Source organism: Saccopteryx leptura, chromosome 4 (assembly GCF_036850995.1).
Source record: "Saccopteryx leptura isolate mSacLep1 chromosome 4, mSacLep1_pri_phased_curated, whole genome shotgun sequence".
In the NCBI taxonomy this organism is placed as follows: domain Eukaryota; kingdom Metazoa; phylum Chordata; class Mammalia; order Chiroptera; family Emballonuridae; genus Saccopteryx; species Saccopteryx leptura.
In genome coordinates, this window is record NC_089506.1 from 102678206 (window position 1) to 102703845 (window position 25640).

Below are 25640 nucleotides of genomic sequence, written 5' to 3' on the forward strand. Positions count from 1 at the left end.
AAGATAACTATTACAATAGCATTTCAATTGCAGAAACTTTATTACTACATAAAACAAGAGTTTGCAGAACAATTCAAACCAATAGAGGCTTGCCAAAATGTTTGAAAGATGAGGCATCTACACTTAAAAGAGTCTTCTGAATAAAAGGTGGCTTTTTATTATTGATTTGGAAGGATAAAAGAGAAGTTCGAATTATTTCAACTACCCATGATACTTGCTCTTTTAAACAGAAAAGACAAATTGGCATACTGGAGAGGAAATAAAGAAGCCAGTTTCCATTGTGCAGTATAATAACCATATGCAAGGTGTTGATCTTGCTGACCAATATCTTTCAACATGTAGTATCCTTAGAAAAACAATAAAATGGGCGAAGAAAGTAGTGCTTTACCTGATTAATTGTGGACTATTAAATTCATTCAGGATTTATCAAGCACTCAATCCAGAAAGCCAAGTAAGATACAAAGACTTTCTTTTAACAAATAACTTCAAAATGCAATGGGTATTTAATTTTAAAGTGTGCTTTTAACATTTATGTAAAATGTTTTTGTATTCGTTCAATAGAAACTTCTCTGGCCACTGGGTAAAGCTCGCAATAAAACTTCTGGTCCACAATGTGTTAAGATTTTATTTATTGATTCAACAGAGAGAGGAGAGAGAGAGGAGGGTGAGAGGCATCAACTCATAGTTGCTTCACTTTTAGTTGTTCATTGATTGATTGTCATATGTGTCTTGACCAATCAAGCCCAGGGTATTGAACCAGCGACCTCAGTATTCCAGGTCACTTTATCCACTGCACCACCACAGACCCAACCATTTTTGATACCGTGAAAAGTTTATGACCAGTATTTACTTTTATAGCTGATATTAGCCCCCCCCTTTTTTTATTTTCTTTTTAATAGGTTCTCTTCACCACTTCATCTTACGTTTTATAGTATTTGATTCCACAGCACACATCTCCCATGTCACTAATGTTCTCACATTCACTTAGCCAGCATTGCCTGAAAGAAGTAAAATTGCTCTTTAGAAAGAAATAGGGTGAATAAGATCTGCTAGTTCTCACCGCCCAGTCTTAGTTATATCTGTTAACTCTTAAATGGTCAGGTTTTTATCTCCATCTACAATAACATCATTTTTCTCTGAATATTTCCAAGTAGAAGCATCTGTTTTCTGGGAAATGTTTTATGGAAAAGTAAGAACTGAGCTCTTCCTATATTTTAAATATACTTTATGAAATACAAAGTTGTTTTAGTTTATTATTAGTATAAAAATAGTATAAGAGCCTCATTGGTGTTCTTTTTTTTTTTTTTTTTTGTATTTTTTCTGAAGCTAGAAACGGGGAGAGACAGTCAGACAGACTCCCACATGCGCCCGACCGGGATCCCCCCCCCCCCCCCGGCACGCCCACCAGGGGGCGATGCTCTGCCCATCCAGGTCCCGACCAGAGCCACTCTAGCGCCTGGGGCAGAGGCCAAGGAGCCATCCCCAGCACCCGGGCCATCTTCGCTCCAATGGAGCCTCAGCTATGGGAGGGGAAGAGAGAGAGAGAAAGAGGAAGGAGAGGGGGAGGGGTGGAGAAGCAGATGGGCGCTTCTCCTGTGTGCCCTGGCCGGAATCGAACCCGGGATTTCTGCACGCCAGGCCGATGCTCTACCACTGAGCCAACCGGCCAGGGCCCTCATTGGTTTTCTTAAGCAAATAGCAATTGTCATAAAAATGTGCCATGAAAATAGTGGTTTTCAGTAGTTATTTTTTCTAACTAAAATTTGTTGGAGATTTACCTAAGTACATACTTCGTTTTTGTGAATGTGCTATGGTAAGTGGTGTTTTTTATCTTCATCTCAAATTCCAGTTGTTCATTGCTGGTGTATTTTGCACATTGGCCTTGTATCCTGCAGCTTTGCTGGAATTGCTCCCAAGTTTCAGTTTTTCTGTTGATTCCTTGGGGTTTTCTACATAGACAGTTTGCCTTCTGTGAATACAGCTTTATTTTTCTTTTTCAGTCTGTACACCTTCTATTTCTTTTTCTTAGTTTGTTTCCTCATGCCCTGGCTGGATAACAGTTGGGTAGAGCATCATTCCGAAGCATAGAGGTTGCCGGTTTGATCCCCGGTCAGGGCACATACAGGACCAGATGTTCCTGTCTCTCTCCTACTCTCTCCCTTCTCCTCTCTAAAATTAATAAAGTAAACATTTTAAAAAGTTTTCCCTCAAGAATGATTTTCCAAGTTTTAAAACTGGAATGCAATATTTCTTTTTACCGTAAGTCTTATTTTATCTTCTGCATTTCATCATTGTCATACTCATGTCTGAGTTCAAGAAATAGGTTTTTCCAGTTGGTTGACTGGGTAGAGTTGTGGGGGTTTTTTTCCCTTGTTTTCAGGAAAATCTTAGAATACTAACAGACCTCTTAGCAAATATATTAACATTTCTAGTGGACAGAGGTTCAACAAGCCTGGCTTAGTTCAGTCTCGAGTTGCTCAATCTGAGTAAAAATAATAGTATTTCTTTCTTAGTTTCTCTTAACTATATGGTTCAGTAACATGTATCTGTGTTCGTTCCTCAGGAGACACAAGAAGCAAGGAAGTCATTCAGTAAGAAGGGCGAGGAGCATGCATTGTCAGGAAGGGAGAGGAGACTGGCCGAGCAGGTGTCCTCGTACAATGTAAGTCAGAAAATGAAATTTATATTCTTTATTTCTATCCTTTAATGCTCCTCATTTTTTCTTTTAATTGTTTCTCTTTCTTCCACATCTTTTCCTGTCTGTTTCTATACATCTATTCTGAAAAATACTGAACTCTGCGTGTATATATTTATATAAAACCCTTTTGTGTAGGGTTTTTTAATATATCTCATGTAATATTCTCAGTTCATTTTTTACTTACATCATATGAGAAATTTAATTTCTAGTGAACGGTAGCATGTGGTCAGAAAGTAAGAGCCCTACTAACTCCTACAGAATCTCAGTTCATACATTTTTTAATTATAAGCAGATTTAGGATGTTTGATGTAAAGATTTAAATATGGGATAAAAATGTTTTTAAAATATGGTTCATTCTAAATTTATAAACTGACTAGTGTTCTTTTGGCATATCAGTATCTCATTATATTCTCTTACTCAGGCTCAAAGAATAAGTCTGAATCACAGAACACATTATCCCTGAAAGATGTATGGGTGTTCAGGAAATTACCTACTGTTCCAAAGATAGTAGTTCATAAAAAGTTCCATAAACATTAAAAATATGATGAGAATGATTTATTGGACATATATGTAGACTAGTACCACAGTGAAGCACTCATGAGACATTTTTGGAAACTGACAACTCAACCACCATGGAACATTTATAACAACTGATGAGCTTAAAAGTCGTATCTCAACAAAATTGAAAGAATCACCATCATTCAGGCCATGTTCTCTGACCACAAGAAGAGTCAGTTAAAATGCAGGTAACTTAAAAGTCTTATACAAAAAAAATGAGAAAATTTCAGAATTTAAACTTTGCTTCAAAGATGACATGATAATGGAAGTTAGCAAATACCTAAACCTGAATGATACAAAAATACAACATATCAAAATGTGTGGGATGCACTATAAAGTGGTACTTAGAGGCAAAATTTATAGCCGTAATGAGTTGTGTGCAAAACGAAGAATAGCTGAAAATTCACAAACTGGGCTTTTTACCAAATGGGCATTTTTATAAAACTAAACATACATCTACCCTATGACTTGGCAACTCCATCCCAGGGCATTTATATGAGACAAATGAAAACATGTCCCCATGAAGACTTGAACATGCTTTATTCATAGTAGCCTCAAGAAAAGACAAGAATATTCATAGATGCTTTATTCATGTAATAATGTTTGCAATTGAATTTAAAATTGCAAAAAAAAATATTAAGGATTTTAATCTTATACTGAAATTTTGGTTACTTATGAGATACATTTTTAAAAATATTAACATAGGCCCTGGCCAGTGGCTCAGTGGATAGAGCGTCAGCCCAGTGTATGGATATCCAAGGTTCGATTCCTGGTCAGAGCACACAGGAGAAGCGACCATCTGCTTCTCCCCTTCTGTCCTTCTTCCTCTCCCACAGCCAGTGGCTCGATCGAGCATGGCCCTGGGCGCTAAGGATAGCTTGGTTAGAGCGCAGCAACCTCAGGTGCTAAAAATAAATTGGTACTTGAGCATCGACCCCAGGTAGGGTTGCTGAGTGAATCCTAGTTGAGGCACATGCAGGGAGCCTGCCTCGCTGTCTTCCCTCCTCTCACCAAATAAATAAATAAATAAATAAATAAATAAATAAATAAATAAATAAATATTAATATGGTGTTAAGACTAAACCACTCAATAATTCTTAGTTTTGATAAATTGAGCACTATGTAAAATATTACCATGAAACCCTGACAGGATGGCTTAGTGGATAAAACATCTACTTGGTGGACCAGAGGTCACAGGGTTTGACCCCTGGTCAGGGCACATACAAGAAGCAATCAGAGCCTGGCCTATGGTGGTACAGTGGATGGATCGTCAACCTGGAATGCTGAGGTCGCCAGTTCAAGACCCCAGGCTTGCCTGGACTCAAGCCACATACAAGAAGCAACCATGAGTTGATGCTTCCTACTCCTCCCCCTTCTCTCTCTTTCTTCTCTCTATAAACTCAATAAATGACGTCTTTTTAAAAAAGAAAAAAGCAATCAAGGAGAACACAACTAAATGGAACAACTGTGTGAAACAAGTTAATGCCTCTCTCTCTCAGATCAATGGAAATATTTTCTGTTTTGTGTTGTCATTCTCTCTTCTCTCTATTAATAATGAACTACCAGAAAGAATGATGTACACAATGATGTACACAATGATTCCACATCTGTTGAGTACCCTGTGTGAGAACCTCGGTCATTTTTAAAAGTGCAGGTTGCTGAGACCCACAATTGACAGTTACCATTCACTGAATCTCCAGTGGGGCTCAGGGTCTATTTCTGTCTGACCAGTCAGCAGTGGACACCAGTGAGCTTCAAGTGTTTCTGTTTGGTATCCCCTAAAAGAAAGTTTTTACTTGACATCTAAAATTCTTCATTGTAAGTTTGAAATAGTTAACAAAAATGAAATTTATAGCATATTATGTTACTCTATTAAATGTTTCAAGAAGAATCTAAGTACCATCACAATTCAATAGCTATCGTTATCTATTAAAATTATATATGAACAAGTACTCCCTTAACATTTGGAAATTTTATTTCATCCTTTTTCTCCTTGAGTGCACAATTTTATTGCTTTTCTTTCACAGAGTTTTATCCTAACAGAATGTACTTTTATGCTTGAATGTTTTTCATGATTGTATTTGGTAAGTCCTGTTTTACTGCAACAATAATATGCATATAAATTGAAATTGAAAGTTCTTTTTAATTTTCTGTGCCCTGTCTTTAAATGTTTACACTTTTTCTACTTCTGGATTAAGTTATAATTCCAGTTGATCAAAACTATATAAGTAGTTTGTGAGTTTCAATAAATTATTAAATGTAAAAGTTAATTTAATTTTATCTCTTACTGAAAGGTGTTCTTTTTTCTAGTTTCTAGTCTTTGGATGAATGTTACTTAATGCTAGATAGAGGAAGACAAGTTGCAGCATCAAATGTCTTCTCTGTTTTTATAGTTAAGAGTTAAGAAACTGCATAAAGAAGTGGATGAAACATAACACGATTTGTTACAGCAATATCATTCAATTCTTTAAACAATTCTCAGTTATTTACTTAAACCTCATAGTGATCTATTAAAAATTATTGTTAATGATCTCTCTCGACTGTCAACTATCAACTTCAGTTTTTTCACATTGATACCCATTAGTTTATTTTCTTATTCTCTTTCCAAGTCTGTATAATCGGAATAATAATATGTAATTTACAGAGATATGGTGAGGATTATAATATAGTAAATGCTCCGTAAATTTGGTACTTAACATTTATTGGGAGATTTTTATGTGCCCAACACTGTACTAAATCCTTTATATTCTATACAGGGGCGGATTGATGTTCCTGTCTCTCTCTCTCCCTTTCTCTCTAAAATCAAGAAAATAAACATAAAGAAAAAAACTCCTTTAAAAAAACTTTTTAATCCATTCATTTAACTCCTCTCTCACCCAAATATTTAAAAGTTACTGCTATTATTACTACCATTTTATAGCTGGGAAATTGAGGGCTAACTTCCTTGCCTAATGTTACCAGTGTTGAGAAGATCTGGACTATCCTTGCAACCAGATTTTTCTGATTTGGAACTTAAGTTATTTCTTCATTCTATACATATTGATAACCTATTTTTTCTTAGCATTATTTAAATTTTTGCCTATTTTATTAAAAATAAAGAACTAGAGCCCTGGCCGGTTGGCTCAGTGGTAGAGCGTCGGCCTGGCATGCAGAAGTCCCAGGTTCGATTCCCGGCCAGGGCACACAGAAGAAGCGCCCATCTGCTTCTCCACCCCTCCCCCTCTCCTTCCTCTCTGTCTCTCTCTTCCCCTCCCGCAGCTGAGGCTCCATTGGAGCAAAGATGGCCCAGGTGCTGGGGATGGCTCCTTGGCCTCTACCCCAGGCGCTAGAGTGGCTCTGGTCTGACAGAGCGACGCCCGGAGGGGCAGAGCGTCGCCCCCTGGTGGGCGTGCTAGGTGGATCCCGGTCGAGCGCATGCGGGAGTCTGTCTGACTGTCTCTCCCCGTTTCTAGCTTCAGAAAAAAAAAAAAAAAAAAAGAACTAGAAAGTACTTGAGTTGCAAATCAATTTGTATCTAAAGACTTTACAAAGATTTATTTATGAAATGAGAAGTATTGGGAAAGTGGAAACAATACTAACTGAAATATTTACTAATACAGCATCTTCTGTACATTGTGCTAAAACCTTATAGCTCCAGATTAGGCTCATTTATTTATAAACAGTAACTGTCACATAACCTAATTGGCAAAGTCAGCCAAGTCAGACTTACTTTCTATCAGAAAGTTTGACATCATTTTTCCATTCTAACAGATGTTAATGATCATTCCTGTAACCCTTCTGAATTTTAAACTGGGTAGGTAGAGCCTGACCTGTGGTAGAGCAGTGGATAAAGTGATGACCTGGAACGCTGAGGTCGCCAGTTCAAAATCTTGGGCTTGCCCAGTCAAGGCACACGAGAAATGCAATTACAAACTCATGCTTCCTGCTCCTCCCTACCATCTTTCCCTCTCTCTCTCTCTCTCTCTCTCTCTCTCTCTCTCCTCTCTCTAAAATCAATAAATTAAATCTTTAAAGTAGGTAGGTGGATACTATGAGTTTGTCTTCCACATGAATTAAGATGCTGTCACCTTCAGCATTTCTGACCAGTGCTTGTTTTGCTTCCACTGGGCTGGCTTCACATGCATCTTTGCTCTCTAGCCCACTCTTTGACAGGGCAGGGTCTGGAAGAGATGAGGTATGTTCAGTAAAAATTGCCCTTTCTTCCATTGCCCCACTCTTCAGTATATCTGAACTCAGAACATTCCAGCTAAAACACTCATTTCAAAAGGATATTATATACTCTTAAGAGAAATATGTTTAAGACAAAGAGGACACAAAGCCCTGCCTAAGTTAGAGGAAGTTTCACTCATACTAGTATTTCAGATTTCTTCCTTTGATGCCCAAGACTTGCTCTCTTAGATAGTAAGATGCTGGAAGGGCTCACCTTTGTTAACTGGGAAGAGGCTATAACAGAAGAGGAGGCATTCTCACAAGATGTATTCTTGGGCAAATCAATTTTAAGTAAGCCTACATGAGCTGAGAATCATGAGTGGATAACATTAAAGTTATCCATGTCTTCATGCCCCATGAATCCACTGTCGCCCTCAGGGACATGTGTACCCCAGATTGAAGGCTGTACCACCTGTGTCTACTCTTGCATCCCACTCCCTGCTTCTTCCACTAGGGCCGTCCTCTTCTTAATACCGAAAGGTTTATAATGAGTCTCTAATTTATGAAACCAGTTGCCTTTGCTTAGTCCTATATTATGTGTGTGTGTGGGGGGAGAGAATATATGTGAACACCTGCCCCAACTAGGAAGAAAGTGGGGGAGGTAAGGGAAAAAACAGAAAACTTAAAGGAGCAAAATTTCTATCGGGAATAGGCCAGCACATCCTGCCTAGGCCTTGCATTGTGTCACCTCTGTGCTGTTATGTTTTGGTCTGCCCTTGTGTTTGCCTCAGCCTGGCAGTGCCCTGCCTTTCTGAGGTTTCAAGGACCAGCATGTCCATAAGGCTTTAACCAGGCTTCCCAGTGAGAGTGTATAATTGCTCTTCCTCACCCATGTTCTTGGTTTGGACTCTAATTCGGATACATCACACAATCACTTAAACATTTGTTTCCTCTGTCTTGCTCTCTTTGTGTGTGTGGCATGTAGTTAGGTGTCTTCATTTTGGTTGACTTGGATTAACCTCTGCACCTGTTTTCCTCAGGGGTGCTCTCTTAGATTTGGAAAGCCTACGGGGGTTTGTAAACAGCCTCCTCAGTGCTCGCCGTTACTGCTCAGCCACTTTGCTTCCCTGTCATAGTCTCACAATCTGTACAGACAAGATTTTTATTTCCACTCTCTGACTTTCCACAGGAATCAAAGAGATCAGAATCTCTTATGGACATTCATCAAAAAAAATTAAAGAATAAGGCTGCTGAAGAGAAAAATAAGCCCCAAGAAAGAACACCGTTCGACCGCGATAAGGACCTCAAGGTCAATCGGTTTGATGAAGCTCAGAAAAAAGCCCTGATAAAAAGATCTAGAGAACTAAACACCAGGTTCTCACATGGTAAAGGCAGTATGTTTCTATAAGTAAGTATATTTCAGTCAGGTATATTTTTATACCAATAAATTTGAACTTCTCTAAAAATAAAGTTTGTCTATAAATATGTGCAAAAATCTATTTCCTTTTATAATAAAGTAGATTATAAACGTACAAATCTTTTCTTATAATTTAACTAATTTTTTTAAAACTCAGCCTTTCTGGGCTTAAAAATATAGTTTGTGAAAAAATAGCTTTGTTCTCATAATAACCCAACAGGGCTTTGCTATTAAAAATGCTAACATAAAAATTTAGTTTATAAGAAATGGAAAGTGTGGTGTAAAGGTTGGGTAATCATACATGCTTTATTAAAGGATGAAGAAAAGAGGTTTGCTAGTGGTCTTTTTTGTTTGTTTTTCTTTTGGGTTTTTGGGTGTTTTTTTTGTATTTTTCTGAAGTGAGAAGCAGGCAGGCAGAGAGACTCCCACATGTCCCTGACCGGAATCCACCTGGCATGCCCACTAGGGGGCGATGCTCCATTGCAACCAGAGCCATTCTAGTGCCTGAGGCGGAGGCCACAGAGCCATCCTCAGCACCCAAGCCAACTTTGCTCCAATGGAGCCTTGGCTGTGGTAGGGGAAGAGAGATAGAGAGAAAGGAGAGGGGGAGGGGTGGAGAAGCAGATGGGCACTTCTCCTGTGTGCCCTGCTGGGAATCGAACCTGGGATTTCCAGATGCTGGGCTGACACTCTACCACTGAGCCAATCAGCCAGGGTCGCTAGTGGTCTTTTTATGTTAAATAAGGTCACAATTAGTCAATGTCCATTGCTTTTAAATGTTCTCACTAAGGTAAGGTTTAAAAACACTACATCATTCCTTTATAGCCCAAACTGACAAGGGTTATAATGGTGGTTAAGGAATTGCACTAAAACTAATGCTGTTTCTTAAGAATCCTTATGATTTTTTTAATTGTATGAAACCTACATCAATGTTAAAATGAGCCTTTCAGAGAAAATACAGTTAAAGTTAGAAATATTTTCCAATTTACTGAATTTTCTTATTCTTACTTCAGGGGGATTTCCCTGTGCAATGAAGAAAAGTTGAAGAATACTCTTATCTGTCTGTCAACTTTTATTTCTTTGCTTTAAGTTTCTAAGATTAGAGATTACTTTAGTCTTAAAAACCATACAAACTTGCATTGCTCTGTGTGTCCTTCAAAGTCATGCAAAAACATGAAATCAGTGTTTCTTATGTAGATTTTAAGTGTCTTTGGCTTCTGAGAAAGTGTGGGCTTTTCTTCAAATTATTCTGAGGATTCCCCCAACCATACCCTAATTTTTGTGATGTCTCACAAGTACCCTCTCAGACCTGGTCAGGACTTGCCACTGAATCTCCACAGCCAGGCCCTCCTCGTCGGCCATTACTAAGCTGCCCTGGCAAGTCAGCTCATGTGCTAAGGAAAAAGGATTTGGTTTTTTTTCAGCTTTAATAAGAATTTCTAGGGGAGGCTATCTGAGGAACAAGACATGCCATGACTGTAAGCAGGGTGGAATCTAAGACTCAGCTCTGTGATCTCAGCCAAAGCTTCCTAAGTGTTTAAACTCCGCTTCGAGATGATCTTAACCTCACCTATTTATATTTAATAGATTTTAGCTAATGTATTAGGGATAGATTGGTTTTTAATATCAATCATGAATAGCCTTTTTAAAAAATGAAACTCTGTAATCATAATCTCTCTAATGGAGCATTATAAGTTTGTAATGCTATAAGTATGGCTCTTTAGATGTTAAATAGAAAATTCTAAACTGTTAAAGCCTAAATTAAAATTCTGTAAATTATATTTTCTTACAGGTTAATCCTAATTATCCTGCTAGTTCTGTATTCTTTCATATATATATATATATATATATATATATATATATATATATATATATGGCACAAGGTTTTAATGGGAAAAGATTGATTCCTAGTTCATTTAGGCATTATAAAAATTGAGTAAACTATTTAAAGAATGGTATAAATTATTCTTTCAATCATCGCAGTACAGTGATATCTTCCATAACATCCGTGTAAATGGTGGCCTCCTCAAGGAGCGTTGCTGTTAAAAAGATGAACTACTGTCCTAAGCAAATGTATGAAAGGCTTCTTGTCTAAACAGAGTTGAACAGAGCTACCTTTTGACTAAAGGTGTCATTTTTAGCAGGCGGTATTGTCTAAACACAAAACTTTGTACAAGAGCATCCATTGCTTTCATTTAATTTTGTTGTAATTCTTTTCCTCAATAAAAGGAAGAAATGTTTTTTCTATTTTCACATCCTGCTATAAAGTCCTAATATATTTTGCGAAAATCTGGTATTCTTAAAGTAAAAATGTCATCTTTGGATACTTATTTTTTCTTTGCTCTCCTCCCAAGGGAATAAGGGTGTTTCTGTATTATATATTTACTGTTTCTCCCTCACCCTATGAGTGAATGTCCATGGCCTCTAAAGGGGAAAGAACCTCTTCTTTTTGTGACTTACCATCTTATTGCCACCTGGGGTCTGAGGCTCTTTTGTGCCACCCTGAGTCCAATTTTAATAAAATGTAAGGCCAGACCGGAGGTCTTCTGCCCTGTAGACAGGCCAACCCCAGTGTAATGACACGGTCAATGAAAGAGCAGGGTCTGTCTGCACAGAAGGGAAGGTCTTAATTTCGTCTCCTCCCCTCATCTAAGCTGCAGGCAGCCTGATGAGGTTAAGTCTCCATCCATCTCATAGAACACTGAGATTCTTGACGTTTTCTAATGTCCTACATTTCTTAGCCAAGTTTTATAGAACTGTGACCACTTTTGAAATTTAAAAATGAAGAAAAAGAGCAACATTAAGTTAAAAAAGTGAAGCAGCTACTTTACATTCTTTACTGTTGAAGGTGACATTTAACTTCATTGTACCTGAAATTATATGATTTTGTCCACTTCTCCAATTGTCATCTGAATTAAATGTAGATGCTTTGAATACTAACCATATTACTGGTAAATAAATAGAGGTTTTTGCAATTGGGCGAATTGTGAGGACAAAAGATGAGAGATGGTGACTAAATCCATAAAACTTTTATCAGATGAATCCTTTTTATATTGGGCAAAATGTCCTAAATGAAGCCCTGCTCTCAAGAAAACAAACAAACAAAAAAACAAAAAAAAACCCCAAAAAACAGGCCTTACTAAGAGTGTTCAATTTTGTCTGGATGTAAGAACCATTTGACATTTAATCACTTGCTCATTTAATGGTTCTTTGAATTGATGTTGTTTTTAGATGTGAGGTTGAGATTTACATGGTGCTGAGATCACCTGCTCCAGAACAGGTCAATGGTTATTATATAAATTATTTGATCGCAAAACATTGTGGCACTTCTTTTTCTTATATAGGGTGAAAAATGTTACTGTTATTATCTAGATATGTATAATAATGGGAGATAATTCTTAAGATTATTTACAAGAGGCCTTATCACTTCTCTTTTCACTTTTTTTATGGTAATGTTAGGGGAAGAATTCTCTATTGAGAATACACCTAAGAGGGAGAATTAACATGGAGGGAAGTGGTTAGAGATTGTACCCATGTAACATCAAAACCAAGTCTTCTATTTCAGAATATTAATTTATTTACTTTGACTTTTGATGTCGTCATGTGTTTGTCTGTGGTTACAAAAGGTCATACATTTCCTATTATTGGAGAGATCTATTTTTTGCTGCTTAAAAAAGTAACTGTGACTGTCGTATGTAGAAAATCAAAAGGCTATACACTGCCCATTTCAATCTTTTCATTTTGAACTTTACAATTAAAAGACTTTTTAGAAAAGAAGAATTCCTGAGGTGTAATTTTTTATGTATAAAGTTTCATCTATATCTGAAAAGTTACGCTCCTTTATTTTTGTTTTGTTTGTAAGTCCAAAATTTTTATTATATAGTCAGCGATAGAAACTGAACTACTAGGAAGACTGCTGAGGAAGTGACTAAAAGAGGTACTTTGCAATACAAAAGCTAAGCATTAAATGACAGGAATCTGAACTTTTGGATCTAGGAAAGAGGATCCCTGAATCTTCCCCTATAAGTATTTCTTTCTTTCTTTTTTTTTTTTTCATTTTTCCGAAGCTGGAAATGGGCAGGCAGTACAGGCAGGCAGTCAGACAGACTCCCGCATGCGCCTGACCAGGATCCACCCGGCACACCCACCAGGGGGCGATGCTCTGCCCCTCTGGGGCGTCACTCTGTTGCATCCAGAGCCATTCTAGAGCCTGAGGCAGAGGCCACAGAGCCATCCTCAGCGCCCAGGCAATCTTTGCTCCAATGGAGCCTCGGCTGCGGGAGGGGAGGAGAGAGACAGAGAGGAAGGAGAGGGGGAGGGGTGGAGAAGCAGATGGGCACTTCTCCTGTGTGCCCTGGCTGGGAATCGAACCCGGGACTCCTGCACTCCAGGCCGACGCTCTACCGCTGAGCCAACCGGCCAGGGCCCCCTATAAGTATTTCTTGAAGAAATACTGTGTTCATTCATTCAGTAAACATTTAGTAAACAGCCACGTATGTGCCAGGTGCTAAGAACACAGTGGAGAAGTAGACCTCCACAGCCTCCTCCCTGAGGACAGTCTGTGCTGGTCACTACAGGGCGTGCGCAGGTGAGGAGCTCGGAGTCCTTGCCTCGTGATTCTGTGTTCTAGTGAGACCACAGAAAAGGACCTCGTAAAAAGGATAAAGTGTACAACAGGATGACTGTAGCTAACACTGCTCTCTGAGAGATAGGAAAGTTGTTAAGAGAATAAATCTTTAAGTGTTCTGGTCACAAGGAGGAAATTGTTTTTTTCTTTTTCTCTCTATTGTAACTACATGAGAACATGGCTGTTGGCTGAACCTATCATGGTAATCATTTCACAATATATGTAAATCAAACTATCATGTTCTACGCCTTAAACTTACACAATGATGTAAGTCAATTATTTCCTGATAACACTGGGGGGAAAATCAAGTAATTGCAAGTTGTGGTAGGTGTTATAAAGAAAACTGTAGTCAGAGACTAACAGGGAGTTAAGGAAGGGAATCATATTTTAAGTCAGGGGATAAGGAAAGTATCTCCAAAGAGATGTCTTTTAAGCTAAAACCTAAATGAGAAAGGAACTTGCTAGCAATGTGAAAAATGACTGACCACATAGGGGAAGGCCCTGAAGCATTAGTCCTGCAATATTTGAAGAACTGCACTCATGTGGTGTCTCATGAGAAGCATGCTCAGGGCTGGTCCTTGCTATTGGAACTAGGAAGCCCTGTCATATAGGGGGGTTACCCAGTCCTAGAAGGTGAAAGGAGCCTCCCAGAGCACTTCTCAGCCAAATCAAAACATCACTAGGGTTCATCGTATTGGTCCTACTGCCCAAGGTCTACTCTACTGGCCTTCTGGAATTTCCCAAATGTCTGAATTTGTGCCCTAGGCCCTAGCTCTGAAAACCCATAAAACAGTCATCAGTTATCAGAATATTAGAACAGTGTGACCAGGGGGTGGCGCAGTAGATAGAGCATTGGCCTGGGATGCTGAGGACCTAGGCTCGAAATCTTCAGGTTGCCGGCTTGAGCATGGGGTCGCTGGCTTGAGCATAGTATAAATAATGGCCCATGGATGCTGGCTTGAGCCCAAAGGTCACTGGCTTGAGGCTCGAGGTCACTGGTTTGAGGCCTAAGGTCCCTGGCTTGAGGAAGAGGTCACTGGCTTGGCTGGAGCCACCCGGTCAAAGCACATGTGAGAAAGTAATCAGAACAACTAAGGTCCCACAATGAAGAATTGATGCTTCTCATCTCTCTCCCTTCCTGTCTCTCGATTAAAAAAAAAAAAAAGAAAAGTCCAGAAGGCAGGCCTAGGTTTAGGTACAACTGCCTCCGGATGCCCAAATTATGTCATCAAGGATTTTGTCTGTCCCTCAGCCTGCTTTCCTTTGTGTGGACTTAATCACTAGGTTGGCTTTCCAGGTGGTAACAAACGTGGATAGCAGCACATCTAAAGTGACATCCTCCTACCAGCTTAGCAACCCTATAAAAAGAGAGCTGTCCATTCCCACCAGTTCCAGCCAGAAGCCCTAAGAGCTGATGCTCACTGGCTCAAAGGACTAGCTGTGGTTACTTGTTCACTCCTGAACCAATCATAATATGGTCAAGAGACACAACACCCAATAGCCCAGGCTGGTTTTTGTCTCTACTTATGAAGCCAAAGGGTGGGTTAAATCCTATCTAAACCACATAGACTAAGAATTTGGGAGGGTAGTTCCTTAAAATAAAGTGAAAATGCTATAATTGGAAACAGGGTGGGACATACCACAGAGGCAGAAACATCTGATGCTTGCTATAATCCCCATCTTATTTTTTTATTCCCACCGTTTCTAATAAGAATACCAGTATCTTGTTAGCCAAAATGGGATATCACTACCTACCTGTCAGTTTACCCCAGGTTTACCAATGTTAGTGGCTGGCCATTTCTTGTCCTCTTTTCCCGAGGTATCTTCTGGTCCAGTTTTCAGCTATGAACCTTTGTGTGGAGGGCGTAGGGAAGTTGTGTGCACACACTGACCTGCTTCATCAGTGACTTCGCCTGGGTAGTTCTGCCCAGTAAGGCGCTACTGCTTGTCCCCTACTTGGTTCCATCAAATCCTCTGACATCAAGAGGTACATTTAGCACCAAGTAGATGAGAAATGAGGCTGTCATAGTTTATTCACAACATTCTGCTTCAGTTTATAAATCCCAATACAGTTCAAAATTATTTAGTCTTTCCATTTATTTATTTTTTTTTAATAGTAAATAGTCTTTCCATTTATAAACAAGACCAAAAAACAGGGAAATGAAAAAATATGAAGAATTACTAGCTTCAACCCAATCAATAGTGAGGAAGCTTGCTCAACACTGTCAATTAATCATGTATCTTGGTTAGAAGGTGTACGAGGTCTGAGGCAGCCCTCAAGAGAGACATTAGCCAAAGTTGAGACTGAAAACCCCAGATCACAAAACTAGGTGGAAGCAGGATGAGGAATGCAGCTCCTCGGATTCTTCTCCTGAGCACCTGGACAGCTGGGTCTGGAGGAATTTCCCTCAAAGATATGTCCCCCCGGGACCTCAGAATGTGATCTTACTTGGAATAAAAGTCTGCAGATGTAATTAAATTAAGGATCTCAAAATGAGATCATCCCTGATTTAGGGTGGGCCTTACATCCAATGATAGTGTTATAAGAGCAAGAAAAAGGAGGCCCCAGCCAGATAGCTCAGTTGATTAGAGCATTCTCCCAACACTCCAAGATGGTGGGTTCAATCCCAGTCAGGGTCCAAACAAGAATCAACCAATGCATAAAGAGGTGGAGCAACTAATCTAATCAATATTTATTTATTTTTCTCTCTCAAATCAATAAAGTAAAATGAGAAAATTATTTTTTTTTTAAAAAAAAAAAAGAAAAGTAATTGGAGATTTGAGACACAAAAATGCACCCGGGCATATGGAGATAAAGGCAGAGACTGCAGTTTTGTTCCCACAAGCCAAAAAACTCTGTAGCCATCAGAGATAGAGAGACAAGGAAGGAGTCTCCCCAGAGCCTTCAGAGGCCGTGTGGCCCTGCTGACACTCCTATTTCAGACTTACCTCCAAAACTGACAAATTATGTTGCTTTAAACTACTATGTTTGTAGTGGGGGGTTTTTTGTAGCATGCCTAGGGAAATAATATATAAAAGACAAAAAGCAAATTCACGGCCCTGGCCAGTTGGCTCAGTAGCAGAGCGTCAGCCTGGCGTGTAGGAGTCCCGGGTTCAATTCCCGGCCAGGGCACACAGGAGAAGTGCCCATCTGCTTCTCCACTCCTCCCCCTCTCCTTCTCTGTCTCTCTCTTCCCCTCCCACAGCCAAGGCTCCATTGGAGCGAGGTTGGCCCAGGCGCTGAGGATGGCTCTGTGGCCTCCACCTCAGGCGCTAGAATGGCTCTGGTTGCAACAGAGCGATGCCCAGGATGGGCAGAGCATCGCCCCCTGGTGGGCGTGCCGGGTGGATCCCGGTCGGGCGCATGCGGGACTCTGTCTGACTGCCTCCTCGTTTCCAACTTCAGAAAAATACAAAAACAAACAAACGAAAAAAAACCAAATTCACCTTTGCTCCTTCATGCGCAAGATAGGGTCTGGTGTTAGCAACTTCTAGTTAAGCATCGTCATTAGGGGCATGGGTGGGCCACGAGTTCCTCAGGTGCTCTGCAGGTGTCTGGTGTCTGCCACAGCGGCTCTCTAGAGGAAGCTGGGGGTACAGTTATCAGAAGAGGTATCATATTCTGATCAGACAAAAATTTGAATACAAAAGCTACAGTCAGTAAAAAGCTAGACATAGAGCAGTTAAAAATGGATTTTTTAAAGTGTTGTGAAGTGGGGGTAGTTTTTAATATATAGTTGTTTACAATTAGCAATCAAATGCTGCTGGCCTTCTGTGTGTGACACTTAGATAATTTGTAGATGTATCATTTAAAAAATAATAAAAGATGGGGTTGGGGAGGTTCCCTTATATAGGTGGCCATTGCTAAATTAGCTTTGTTTATGCTGCCTTGCAAGCCATTGAGCTTCAGGGTGGGCAGTAATGACATTAATTTAGGCATTAATAATATAAATTATACTTATTAGAGTATGAGCTTTGAGTTCTCAATTGTAATGCAGAAATATGTTCAGGAATCATTTAAATCCACTCAGTATGTAGCTGTAACCAAAACAAAATGTCTAGTAAAGTCTTTAGTAATATAAGAGAGAAAAGAAATATAAAAGAAAAAAAACCACTGTTCTACATTTGGACAAACCTATGGTGTATCTACCTAGAAAACTGTTTCCTGTCCTAGTTTCTATACTTTAAGAAAAGACATAATAGAGAAGAACACTAGAACTGATTAGCTCCTTTCTCCAAATATTGACGAAATTCCCAGGTATGTGGGAGACACTGGTTTGGGGATACAAAAATAACAAAGTCTTGTTCCTCAACTCACAGTCTATTGGGAGAGAAAGATACACAGAAACAATTGTAATAATGCAGTGCACAGGCACAGGACCTTGTCTGATCCCAGAGGAGTCAGCAGGCCCATGAGGGGTGAGTTGAGAACAAAACAGAGAGAAGGCAACAAAGGCGTGGTGGGGTTGTTATATGTTTAGGAGTGAGAGAGACCAGTTTGACAGGAAGGAGCCGAGGAGAGGAGAGCTGAGGTGACTAAGAGCAGATAATCTAAAGCTGGAGTTGAAGAGCAATGTCTAGGGGTTGGGCTTGAATAGACAGACAGGTGCCTGACCTGTGGTGATGCAGTGGATAAAGTATCAACCTGGAATGCTGAGGTCACCAGTTCAAAACCCTGGGTTTATCTGGTCAAGGCACATCCTGCTTCCAGCCTACACCCCTCTCTCTCCTCTCCTCTCTCTAAAAATCAATTTTAAAAAAAGAATAAACAGAAAGAGGAATCCCACATTCTTTAAAAATAGTGAAAAGGAAATGAGGGTGGTTATGGGTATAGATACATTTTTAAGTAAAGGGGGGAGAGTGTGCCTGGCATATTTAATTTGCCAAGGTTGAGATTTTTTAACCTTTTGGGAGTTGAGAATCTGATGAAGACTATGGCTGTTTCACCTCTCCGGAATGTACATTACACAAATCTTTCCATAGAATTTTAGATTTCCAACCTCCTGAATCCCATCCATGAACTCCCAGTAGAGAGCCAGCATCCACTTAGATGAAACAAATCATTTGCTGAGAGGAGGAGGTCGGAGGCCCAAAGGTTTGGAATAAACACCAAAGAGCAAGCAAGAGGGACCTGAACAGAGACGCAGATGAGTTGTTGAAAATCCAGATGGGATGTAGAGAAAAGTAGAATGTCCCTAAGGTAACAAAAATGATGAACCCGAATTCCACACTGGGTGGGGAAGAAGAGAGGTCCGGAGGAAACAGACAAAATGGGAGAGAGGGCTGCGTGAGCTAGGAGGAAAGCTACCAACGTTAGGTTTTAAAAAATGCTCGAAAAACCCTTGCTGCAGATGGGAACAGCAATTAGCTTTTGGAGCTGCCATAAAATATACCTTATATTAAATGATTCTGTAGGCTTTAGCACTGTCTATAACAACCACAGTATACAAACGTTTCCTAGTGACCACATATATCAACCCTTTCTTTCAATTCTTGAAAACATCACCTGAATCACCACTCAAATTTATTGTATTATTCACTTGAATTATGCAGTTGTCTGATCGTCAGAAGGAGCAGTGCTTGGCAATACTTTGATATTTATTAGGAAATGAGATAGTACTCAGTATTGATACACAGTGTTGAACCTACACCATCTGTGCTTAGCCTCTCTGAACGAAAGGGTTAGGTTTCAAAGGACTGTTAGTATACTTCTTGTAAGAACTTGTAAAAGACCAGTCCAGACTTCTGAAGACATAATGTTCTTTCAAGACAATTCAAACTGCTTTAATACACGTCAGATTCAGTTTTTCCTTGTATGCGGGTTCTTGCTAACATGAGTTTTAATTCTTCTGAGACAGCGTGGCTCATGTGTATGTTTAGTTACAAATTTACTGTAGTAGTTACTAGAGCTACACAGTTGTCTGCTCTTCAGTTAAAGCATCATGAGGAATTGAGATAGTGTTCAGTTTGGTTACACAGTAATGTACCTATACCATCTGTGCTTAGCCTCTCAAACTGAAGGAAATGGATAGGTTTCAAATAACAGTTAGTATACTTCTCATAAGAACTTGTACAAAGATCAATTCATACTTCTAAAGATTTTACATTTTTTCAGGAAAATTCTTAACGCTTTATTACATGTCAGATTTAGTTTCTCGTTGTATGCAGGTTTTTGCTGAAATAAGTTCCAAGTGTTCTGAGATAGCTTCACTCCTGTATATATTAGGTTGTACTTGCTAATTGTCTTCATGCTTACATGTCTTCAGTGTCTGTATTTCCTGCTTTGAGAGATCTTCCAAGATTGGGTTACATAAAGTCTTCTTTAACCTAAAAGGGGTTCATTTATGATCTGCTTATTTACCAGCACACAAGTTCAGTATAAAAGCAGATTGCTCATGTTTAACAGTGTTTTTCATGAGTAAATAGAGTTAAAAAATTCTGAAAAAACAGAAGTTATTTCCGAATGTAAAGTAAATTATGTCATCTGTATTAGCATAATAAGAAACAATTCTTCAGTGTACCTTCTTCTATTAAACCAGAGAGCAAACATAAAATATTTTACATACTTCTGTAGGTTTTAGCACTGTCTATAACAACCACAGTATACAAAAGTTCCATAGTGGCCACATATATCAACCCTTTCTTTAAATTCTGAAAAACACAACCAGAATCACCACTCAAATTTACTGTAATATTTACTTGAGTTAAACAGTTGTGTGCTTCTCAGAAAAAGCAGGGCTTGGCAACACTTCGATATTCATTAGGAATTGAGATACTACTCAGTTTCTTTCTTCTTTTTTTTTTTTTTTTTCTTTGAAGCTGGAAACGGGGAGAGACAGTCAGACAGACTCCCGCATGCGCCCGACCGGGATCCACCCGGCACACCCACCAGGGGCGATGCTCTGCCCACCAGGGGGCGATGCTTTGCCCCTCCAGGGCGTCGCTCTGCCACGACCAGAGCCACTGTAGCGCCTGGGGCAGAGGCCAAGGAGCCATCCCCAGCGCCCGGGCCATCTTTGCTCCAATGGAGCCTTGGCTGCGGGAGGGGAAGAGAGAGAGACAGAGAGGAAAGGGGGGGTGGAGAAGCAGATGGACGCTTCTCCTATGTGCCCTGGCCGGGAATCGAACCCGGGTCCCCCGCACGCCAGGCCGACGCTCTACCACTGAGCCAACCGGCCAGGGCCACTACTCAGTTTCTTTACTCAGTAATACACATACTCAATCTCTGCTTAGCCTATCAACCTGAATGAAATAGTGAGGTTTCAAATATTTCATATAGTTCTCGAAAGAACTTGTACAAAAATCTGTTCATACTTCTGAAGACGTCATATTTTCAAAAGCAGTGCTTAAAATTTTATTACACATCCAATTTATTATTATTTTTTTTGTATTCTGGTTTTTGCTAATATGAGTTTTGGTGCTCTGAGAAAGCTTCGCTCCTGTATATGTTTGGTTGTATTTCAAAACTAAAATCAGGCTCTTATATCTACACTGTCTGTGTTTCCTGCTCTGAAAAATCTTACAAGAATAGGTTGCTAAAAGTCTTCTTTGAACCTCATGGTGCCTCATTCATGATCCTTTCTTATACCAGATCAAACAGTTGAATATAAATTCAGATTCCTCACATAAAAACGAGACTAAGAGACATGGACAAGAGTGTGGTGGTTACCAGGGGTGGGGGGAGGGAGGACGCAGGAGGGAGGGAGGGAGAGAGTTAGGGGGAGGGGGAGGGGGCACAGAGAAAACTAGATAGAGGGTGACGGAGGACAATCTGACTCTGGGCGAGGGGTATGCAACATAATTTAATGACAAGATAACCTAGACATGTTTTCTTTGAATATATGTACCCTGAATTATTAATGTCATCCCATTAACATTAATAAAAATTTATAATAAAATAAATAAATAAATAAATTCAGATTCCTCAGGTTTACCAGTGTTCCTCATTGAGTAAATAGAGTTACAATATGCTGGAAAAACAGAAGTTAACCACGAATTTAAATGTAACTTCAATCACCTAGCTAACATGAGAAATGAGTCCAACGTAACGACACATGTACAGGAAAAGTTAGCAGTGCACACAAGTGATTCTAGAGTAATAATTACATTCCACACAATACATTGCTCAAGATAGGTGCATAATCAAAGAACTATTGTAAAACAAACAGTATTACCTTGTCACGTTATAACAGCCTGTATAAAACTTCAGATAACTAAACAATATAGATGAATCCAGAGGTATCTTAGCACTGAAATGAAATGTTATTTTATACTTTCCGTTATTCTGCCCTTAATATGAAGCTGTATATCATACATGCTAAGGTCCAGAAGATAATCTCAAGTTAGTGTAAACTCATTAGTCTTTCTCCGTCTTTTCTTTTCAGAAGTGTCAGAATACCATACCAGTCACATACAGAGCAGTAAGTTTTCAGTGTGTGCTAAACCAAACATAGCTAGCGAACAGTTACAGCAGTTTCCTGGGAAAATATAATGCTGTAAACAAGTATTCTTTGAATGACTTGTATAATGAGTAGTTGTAATGCATTTTCAATATTCATCACATTGTTTCTTCATGTTTTACTGATGGAAATTAAAAGGTTGAGCTCCATTCCTATCAGTAAGAGTCGCATGTTTCGGTTTGGAAGCCAAGGTTGATGTTCAACCCATACAAGATTTTACTCCTTAATAAATGAACACTTTTAAAAAAGTTTGGCAGGGAAGACAAGATATTGTATTAGTACTACCAGTAACAGATCATCAGTGTACCTTCTTCCATTAAAACAGAGAGCAAACATAAAACATCTTTAAACTCGTTGAGGGGCACTGTAGCACTGTCTATAACAACCACAGTATACAAACGTTCCATAGTGACTGTATATATTAACCCTTTCTTACAATTCTTGAAAACATCACCTGAATCAACGCAAAAATTTACTGTATTATTCAGTTGAATTACACAGTTTTCTGCTCTTCAGAAAAAGCAGTGCTTGGCAATATTTGATATTCCTTAGGAAATGAGATAATACTCAGTTTTGATACATGGTGTTGAACTTACACCATCTGTGTTTAGCCTCTCAAACTGAATGAAAGGGTTAGGTTTCAAATAACCATTGTATACTTCATGTAAGAGCTTGTAAAAGACCAGTCCAGACTTCTGAAAATATTATATTCTTTCAAGACAATTCTCACCGCTTTATTACATGTCAGATTCAGTTTTCTTTGTATGCGGGTTCTTGCTAACATGAGTTTTAATTCTTCCGAGAGAGCGTCGCTCTTGTGTATCTTTGGTTGCAAATTTACTGTAGTAGTTACTAGAGTTACACAGTTGTCTGCTCTTTAGTTAAAGCCTCATGAGGAAATGAGATAGTGTTCAGTTTGGTTACATAGTAATGTACCTATAACATCTGTGCTTATCCTCTCAAACTGAAGGAAATGGTTAGGTTTAAATATACAGTTAGTATACTTCTTGTAAGAACTTGTACAAAGATCAATTCATACTTCTGAAGATATTACATTCTTTCAAGACAATTCTTAACGCTTTATTACACGACAGATTTAGTTTCTTGTTGTATGCAGGTTTTTGATAACATGAGTTCCAAGTGTTCTGTGATAGGTTTGCTCATGTATATGTATGTTGTACTTGCTAATTGTCTTTATGCTTACATGTCCTCATTGTCTGTATTTCCTGCTTTGTGAGATCATCTTATAATGGGTTATATGAAGTCTTCTTTTAACCTAAAAGTTATCCATTTATGATCTGTTTTTTTACCAGCACACAAGTTCAGTATAAACCAGATTGCTCATGTTTAACAACAGTGTTCCTCATTGAGTAAATACAGTTACAAAATCCAGAAGAAACAGAAGTTATTTCCAAATTTAAAAGTAACTTTAATCATCTGTATTAGCATATTAAGAAAAACTTCATCAGTGTAACTTCTTCAATTAAAGCAGAGAGCAAACATAAAATATCTTACATGCTTCTATAGGCTTTAGCACTGTCTATAACAACCACAGTATACAAACGTTCCATAGTGACTATATATATCAACCCTTTCTTACAATTCTTGAAAACACCACTTGAATCAACGCAAAAAATACTCTATTATTCACTTGAATTACACAGTTTTCTGCTCTTAAGAAGGAGCAGTGCTTGGCAATATTTGATATTCTTTAGGAAATGAGATAATACTCAGTTTTGATACACGGTGTAGAACTTACACCATCTGTGTTTAGCCTTTCAAACAGAATGAAAGGGTTAGGTTTCAAATGACTGTTTGTATACTTCATGTAAGAGCTTGTAAAAGAACAGTCCAGAATACTTAAGACATTATATTTTTCTTTTTTTTTCTTTTTTTTTTTTCTTTCTGAAGCTGGAAACAGGGAGAGACAGTCAGACAGACTCCCACATGCGCCCGACCGGGATCCACCCGGCACGCCCACCAGGGGCAAGGCTCTGCCCACCAGGGGGCGATGCTCTGCCCCTCCGGGGCATCGCTCTGCCATGACCAGAGCCACTCTAGCGCCTGGGGCAGAGGCCAAGGAGCCATACCCAGCGCCCAGGCCATCTTTTGCTCCAATGGAGCCTTGGCTGAGGGAGGGGAAGAGAGAGACAGAGAGGAAGGAGGGGGGGTGGAGAAGCAGATGGGCATTTCTCCTATGTGCCCTGGCTGGGAATCGAACCTGGGTCCCCTGCACGCCAGGCCGACGCTCTACCGCTGAGCCAACCGGCCAGGGCCGACATTATATTTTTCAAGACAATTCTCACTGCTTTATTAAAGGTCAGATTCAGTTTTTCTTTGTATGCGGGTTCATGCTATTGTGAGTTGAAAGTCTTTTAAGACAGCATCGCTCAAGTGTATGTTTGATTGCAAATTTAGTGTAGTAGTTACTAGAGTTACACACTTGTGTGCTCTTCAGTTAAAGCATCATGAGGAATTGAGAGAGTGCTCTGTTTGGTTACACAGTAATGTACTTATGTTATCTGTGTTTAGCCTCTCAAACTGAAGGAAATGGTTAGGTTTAAATATACAGTTAGTATACTTCTTGTAAGAACTTGTACAAAGAGCAAATCATACTTCTGAAGATATTACATTCTTTTAAGACAATTCTTAATTCTTTTTTACACATCAAATTTAGTTTCTCGTTGTATGCAGGTTTTTGCTAAAATGAGTTTCAAGTGTTCTCAGTTAGCTTCGCTCACGTATATGTTAAGTTGTACTTGCTAATTTTCTTCATGATTATATGTCTTCAGTGTCTGTATTTTCTGCTATGGGAGATCTTTCCATATTGGGTTACATAAAGTCTTCTTTTAATCTAAAAGTGCTTCATTTATAATATTTTTTAAAATAATTTATAGCTGTTTAATCTTTTTTTATTTTCATTTTATTTATTCATTTTAGAAAGGAAAGAGAGAGAAGAGAGATAGAGAGAGAAAGGGGGGAGGAGCAGGAAGCATCAACTCCCATATGTGCCTTGACCAGGCAAGTCCAGGATTTTGAACCGGTGACCTCAACATTTCCAGGTCGATGCTTTATCCACTGCGCCACCACAAGTCAGGCTATAATATTCTTTTTTACCAGCACACAAGTTCAGTATAAAACCAGATTGCTCATTTAAAACAGTGTTCCTCATTGAATAAATAGAGTTACAAAATCCTGAAGAAACAGAAGTTATTTTTAAATTTAAAAGTAACTTTTATTATCTGTATTATCATAATAAGAAACACTTCATCACTGTACCTTTTTCCATTAAAGCTGAGAGCAAATATATAATATCTTACATACTTCTGTAGGCTTTAGCACTGTCTATAACAACCACAGTATACAAACGTTCCATAGTGACCACATATATCAACCCTTTCTTTCAATTCTGAAAAACACAACCAGAATCACCACTCAAATTTACTGTAGTATATACTTGGGTTAAACAGTTTTGTGCTTCTCAGAAGAAGCAGTGCTTGGCATCACTTTGATATTCATTAGGAATTGAGATATTTCTAAGTTTATTTACTCAGTAATGCACCTACTCAATCTGTGCTTTGCCTCTCTACCTGAGTGAAATGGTGAGGTTTCAAATAATTCATATATTTCTCAAAAGAATTTGTACAAAGATAAGTTCTTACTTCTGAAGACATCATATTTTACCAAAGAGGTGCTTAAAATTTTATTACACATAATATTTAGTTTTTTGTT

The 25640-nt window shown here is 38.9% G+C and overlaps 1 protein-coding gene across 3 annotated transcripts in view; it reads left to right on the forward strand.

Moving 5' to 3' along the window:
- Positions 1–12607, forward strand: part of GPALPP1 (GPALPP motifs containing 1) — a 33954-nt gene extending 21347 nt beyond the window's left edge. For 2 of the 3 annotated variants that reach the window (XM_066380864.1, XM_066380866.1), the window contains exons 7-8: positions 2564–2662; positions 8595–8941. In XM_066380864.1, the coding sequence (XP_066236961.1) occupies positions 2564–2662; positions 8595–8813 (318 nt within the window). In that variant the 3' untranslated portion in view covers positions 8814–8941. Of the gene's footprint in view, positions 1–2563; positions 2663–8594; positions 8942–9835 lie in introns of those variants that run through there. The other variant, XM_066380865.1, reaches the window with a different exon arrangement.
- The last annotated feature ends 13033 nt before the right edge of the window (positions 12608–25640 follow it).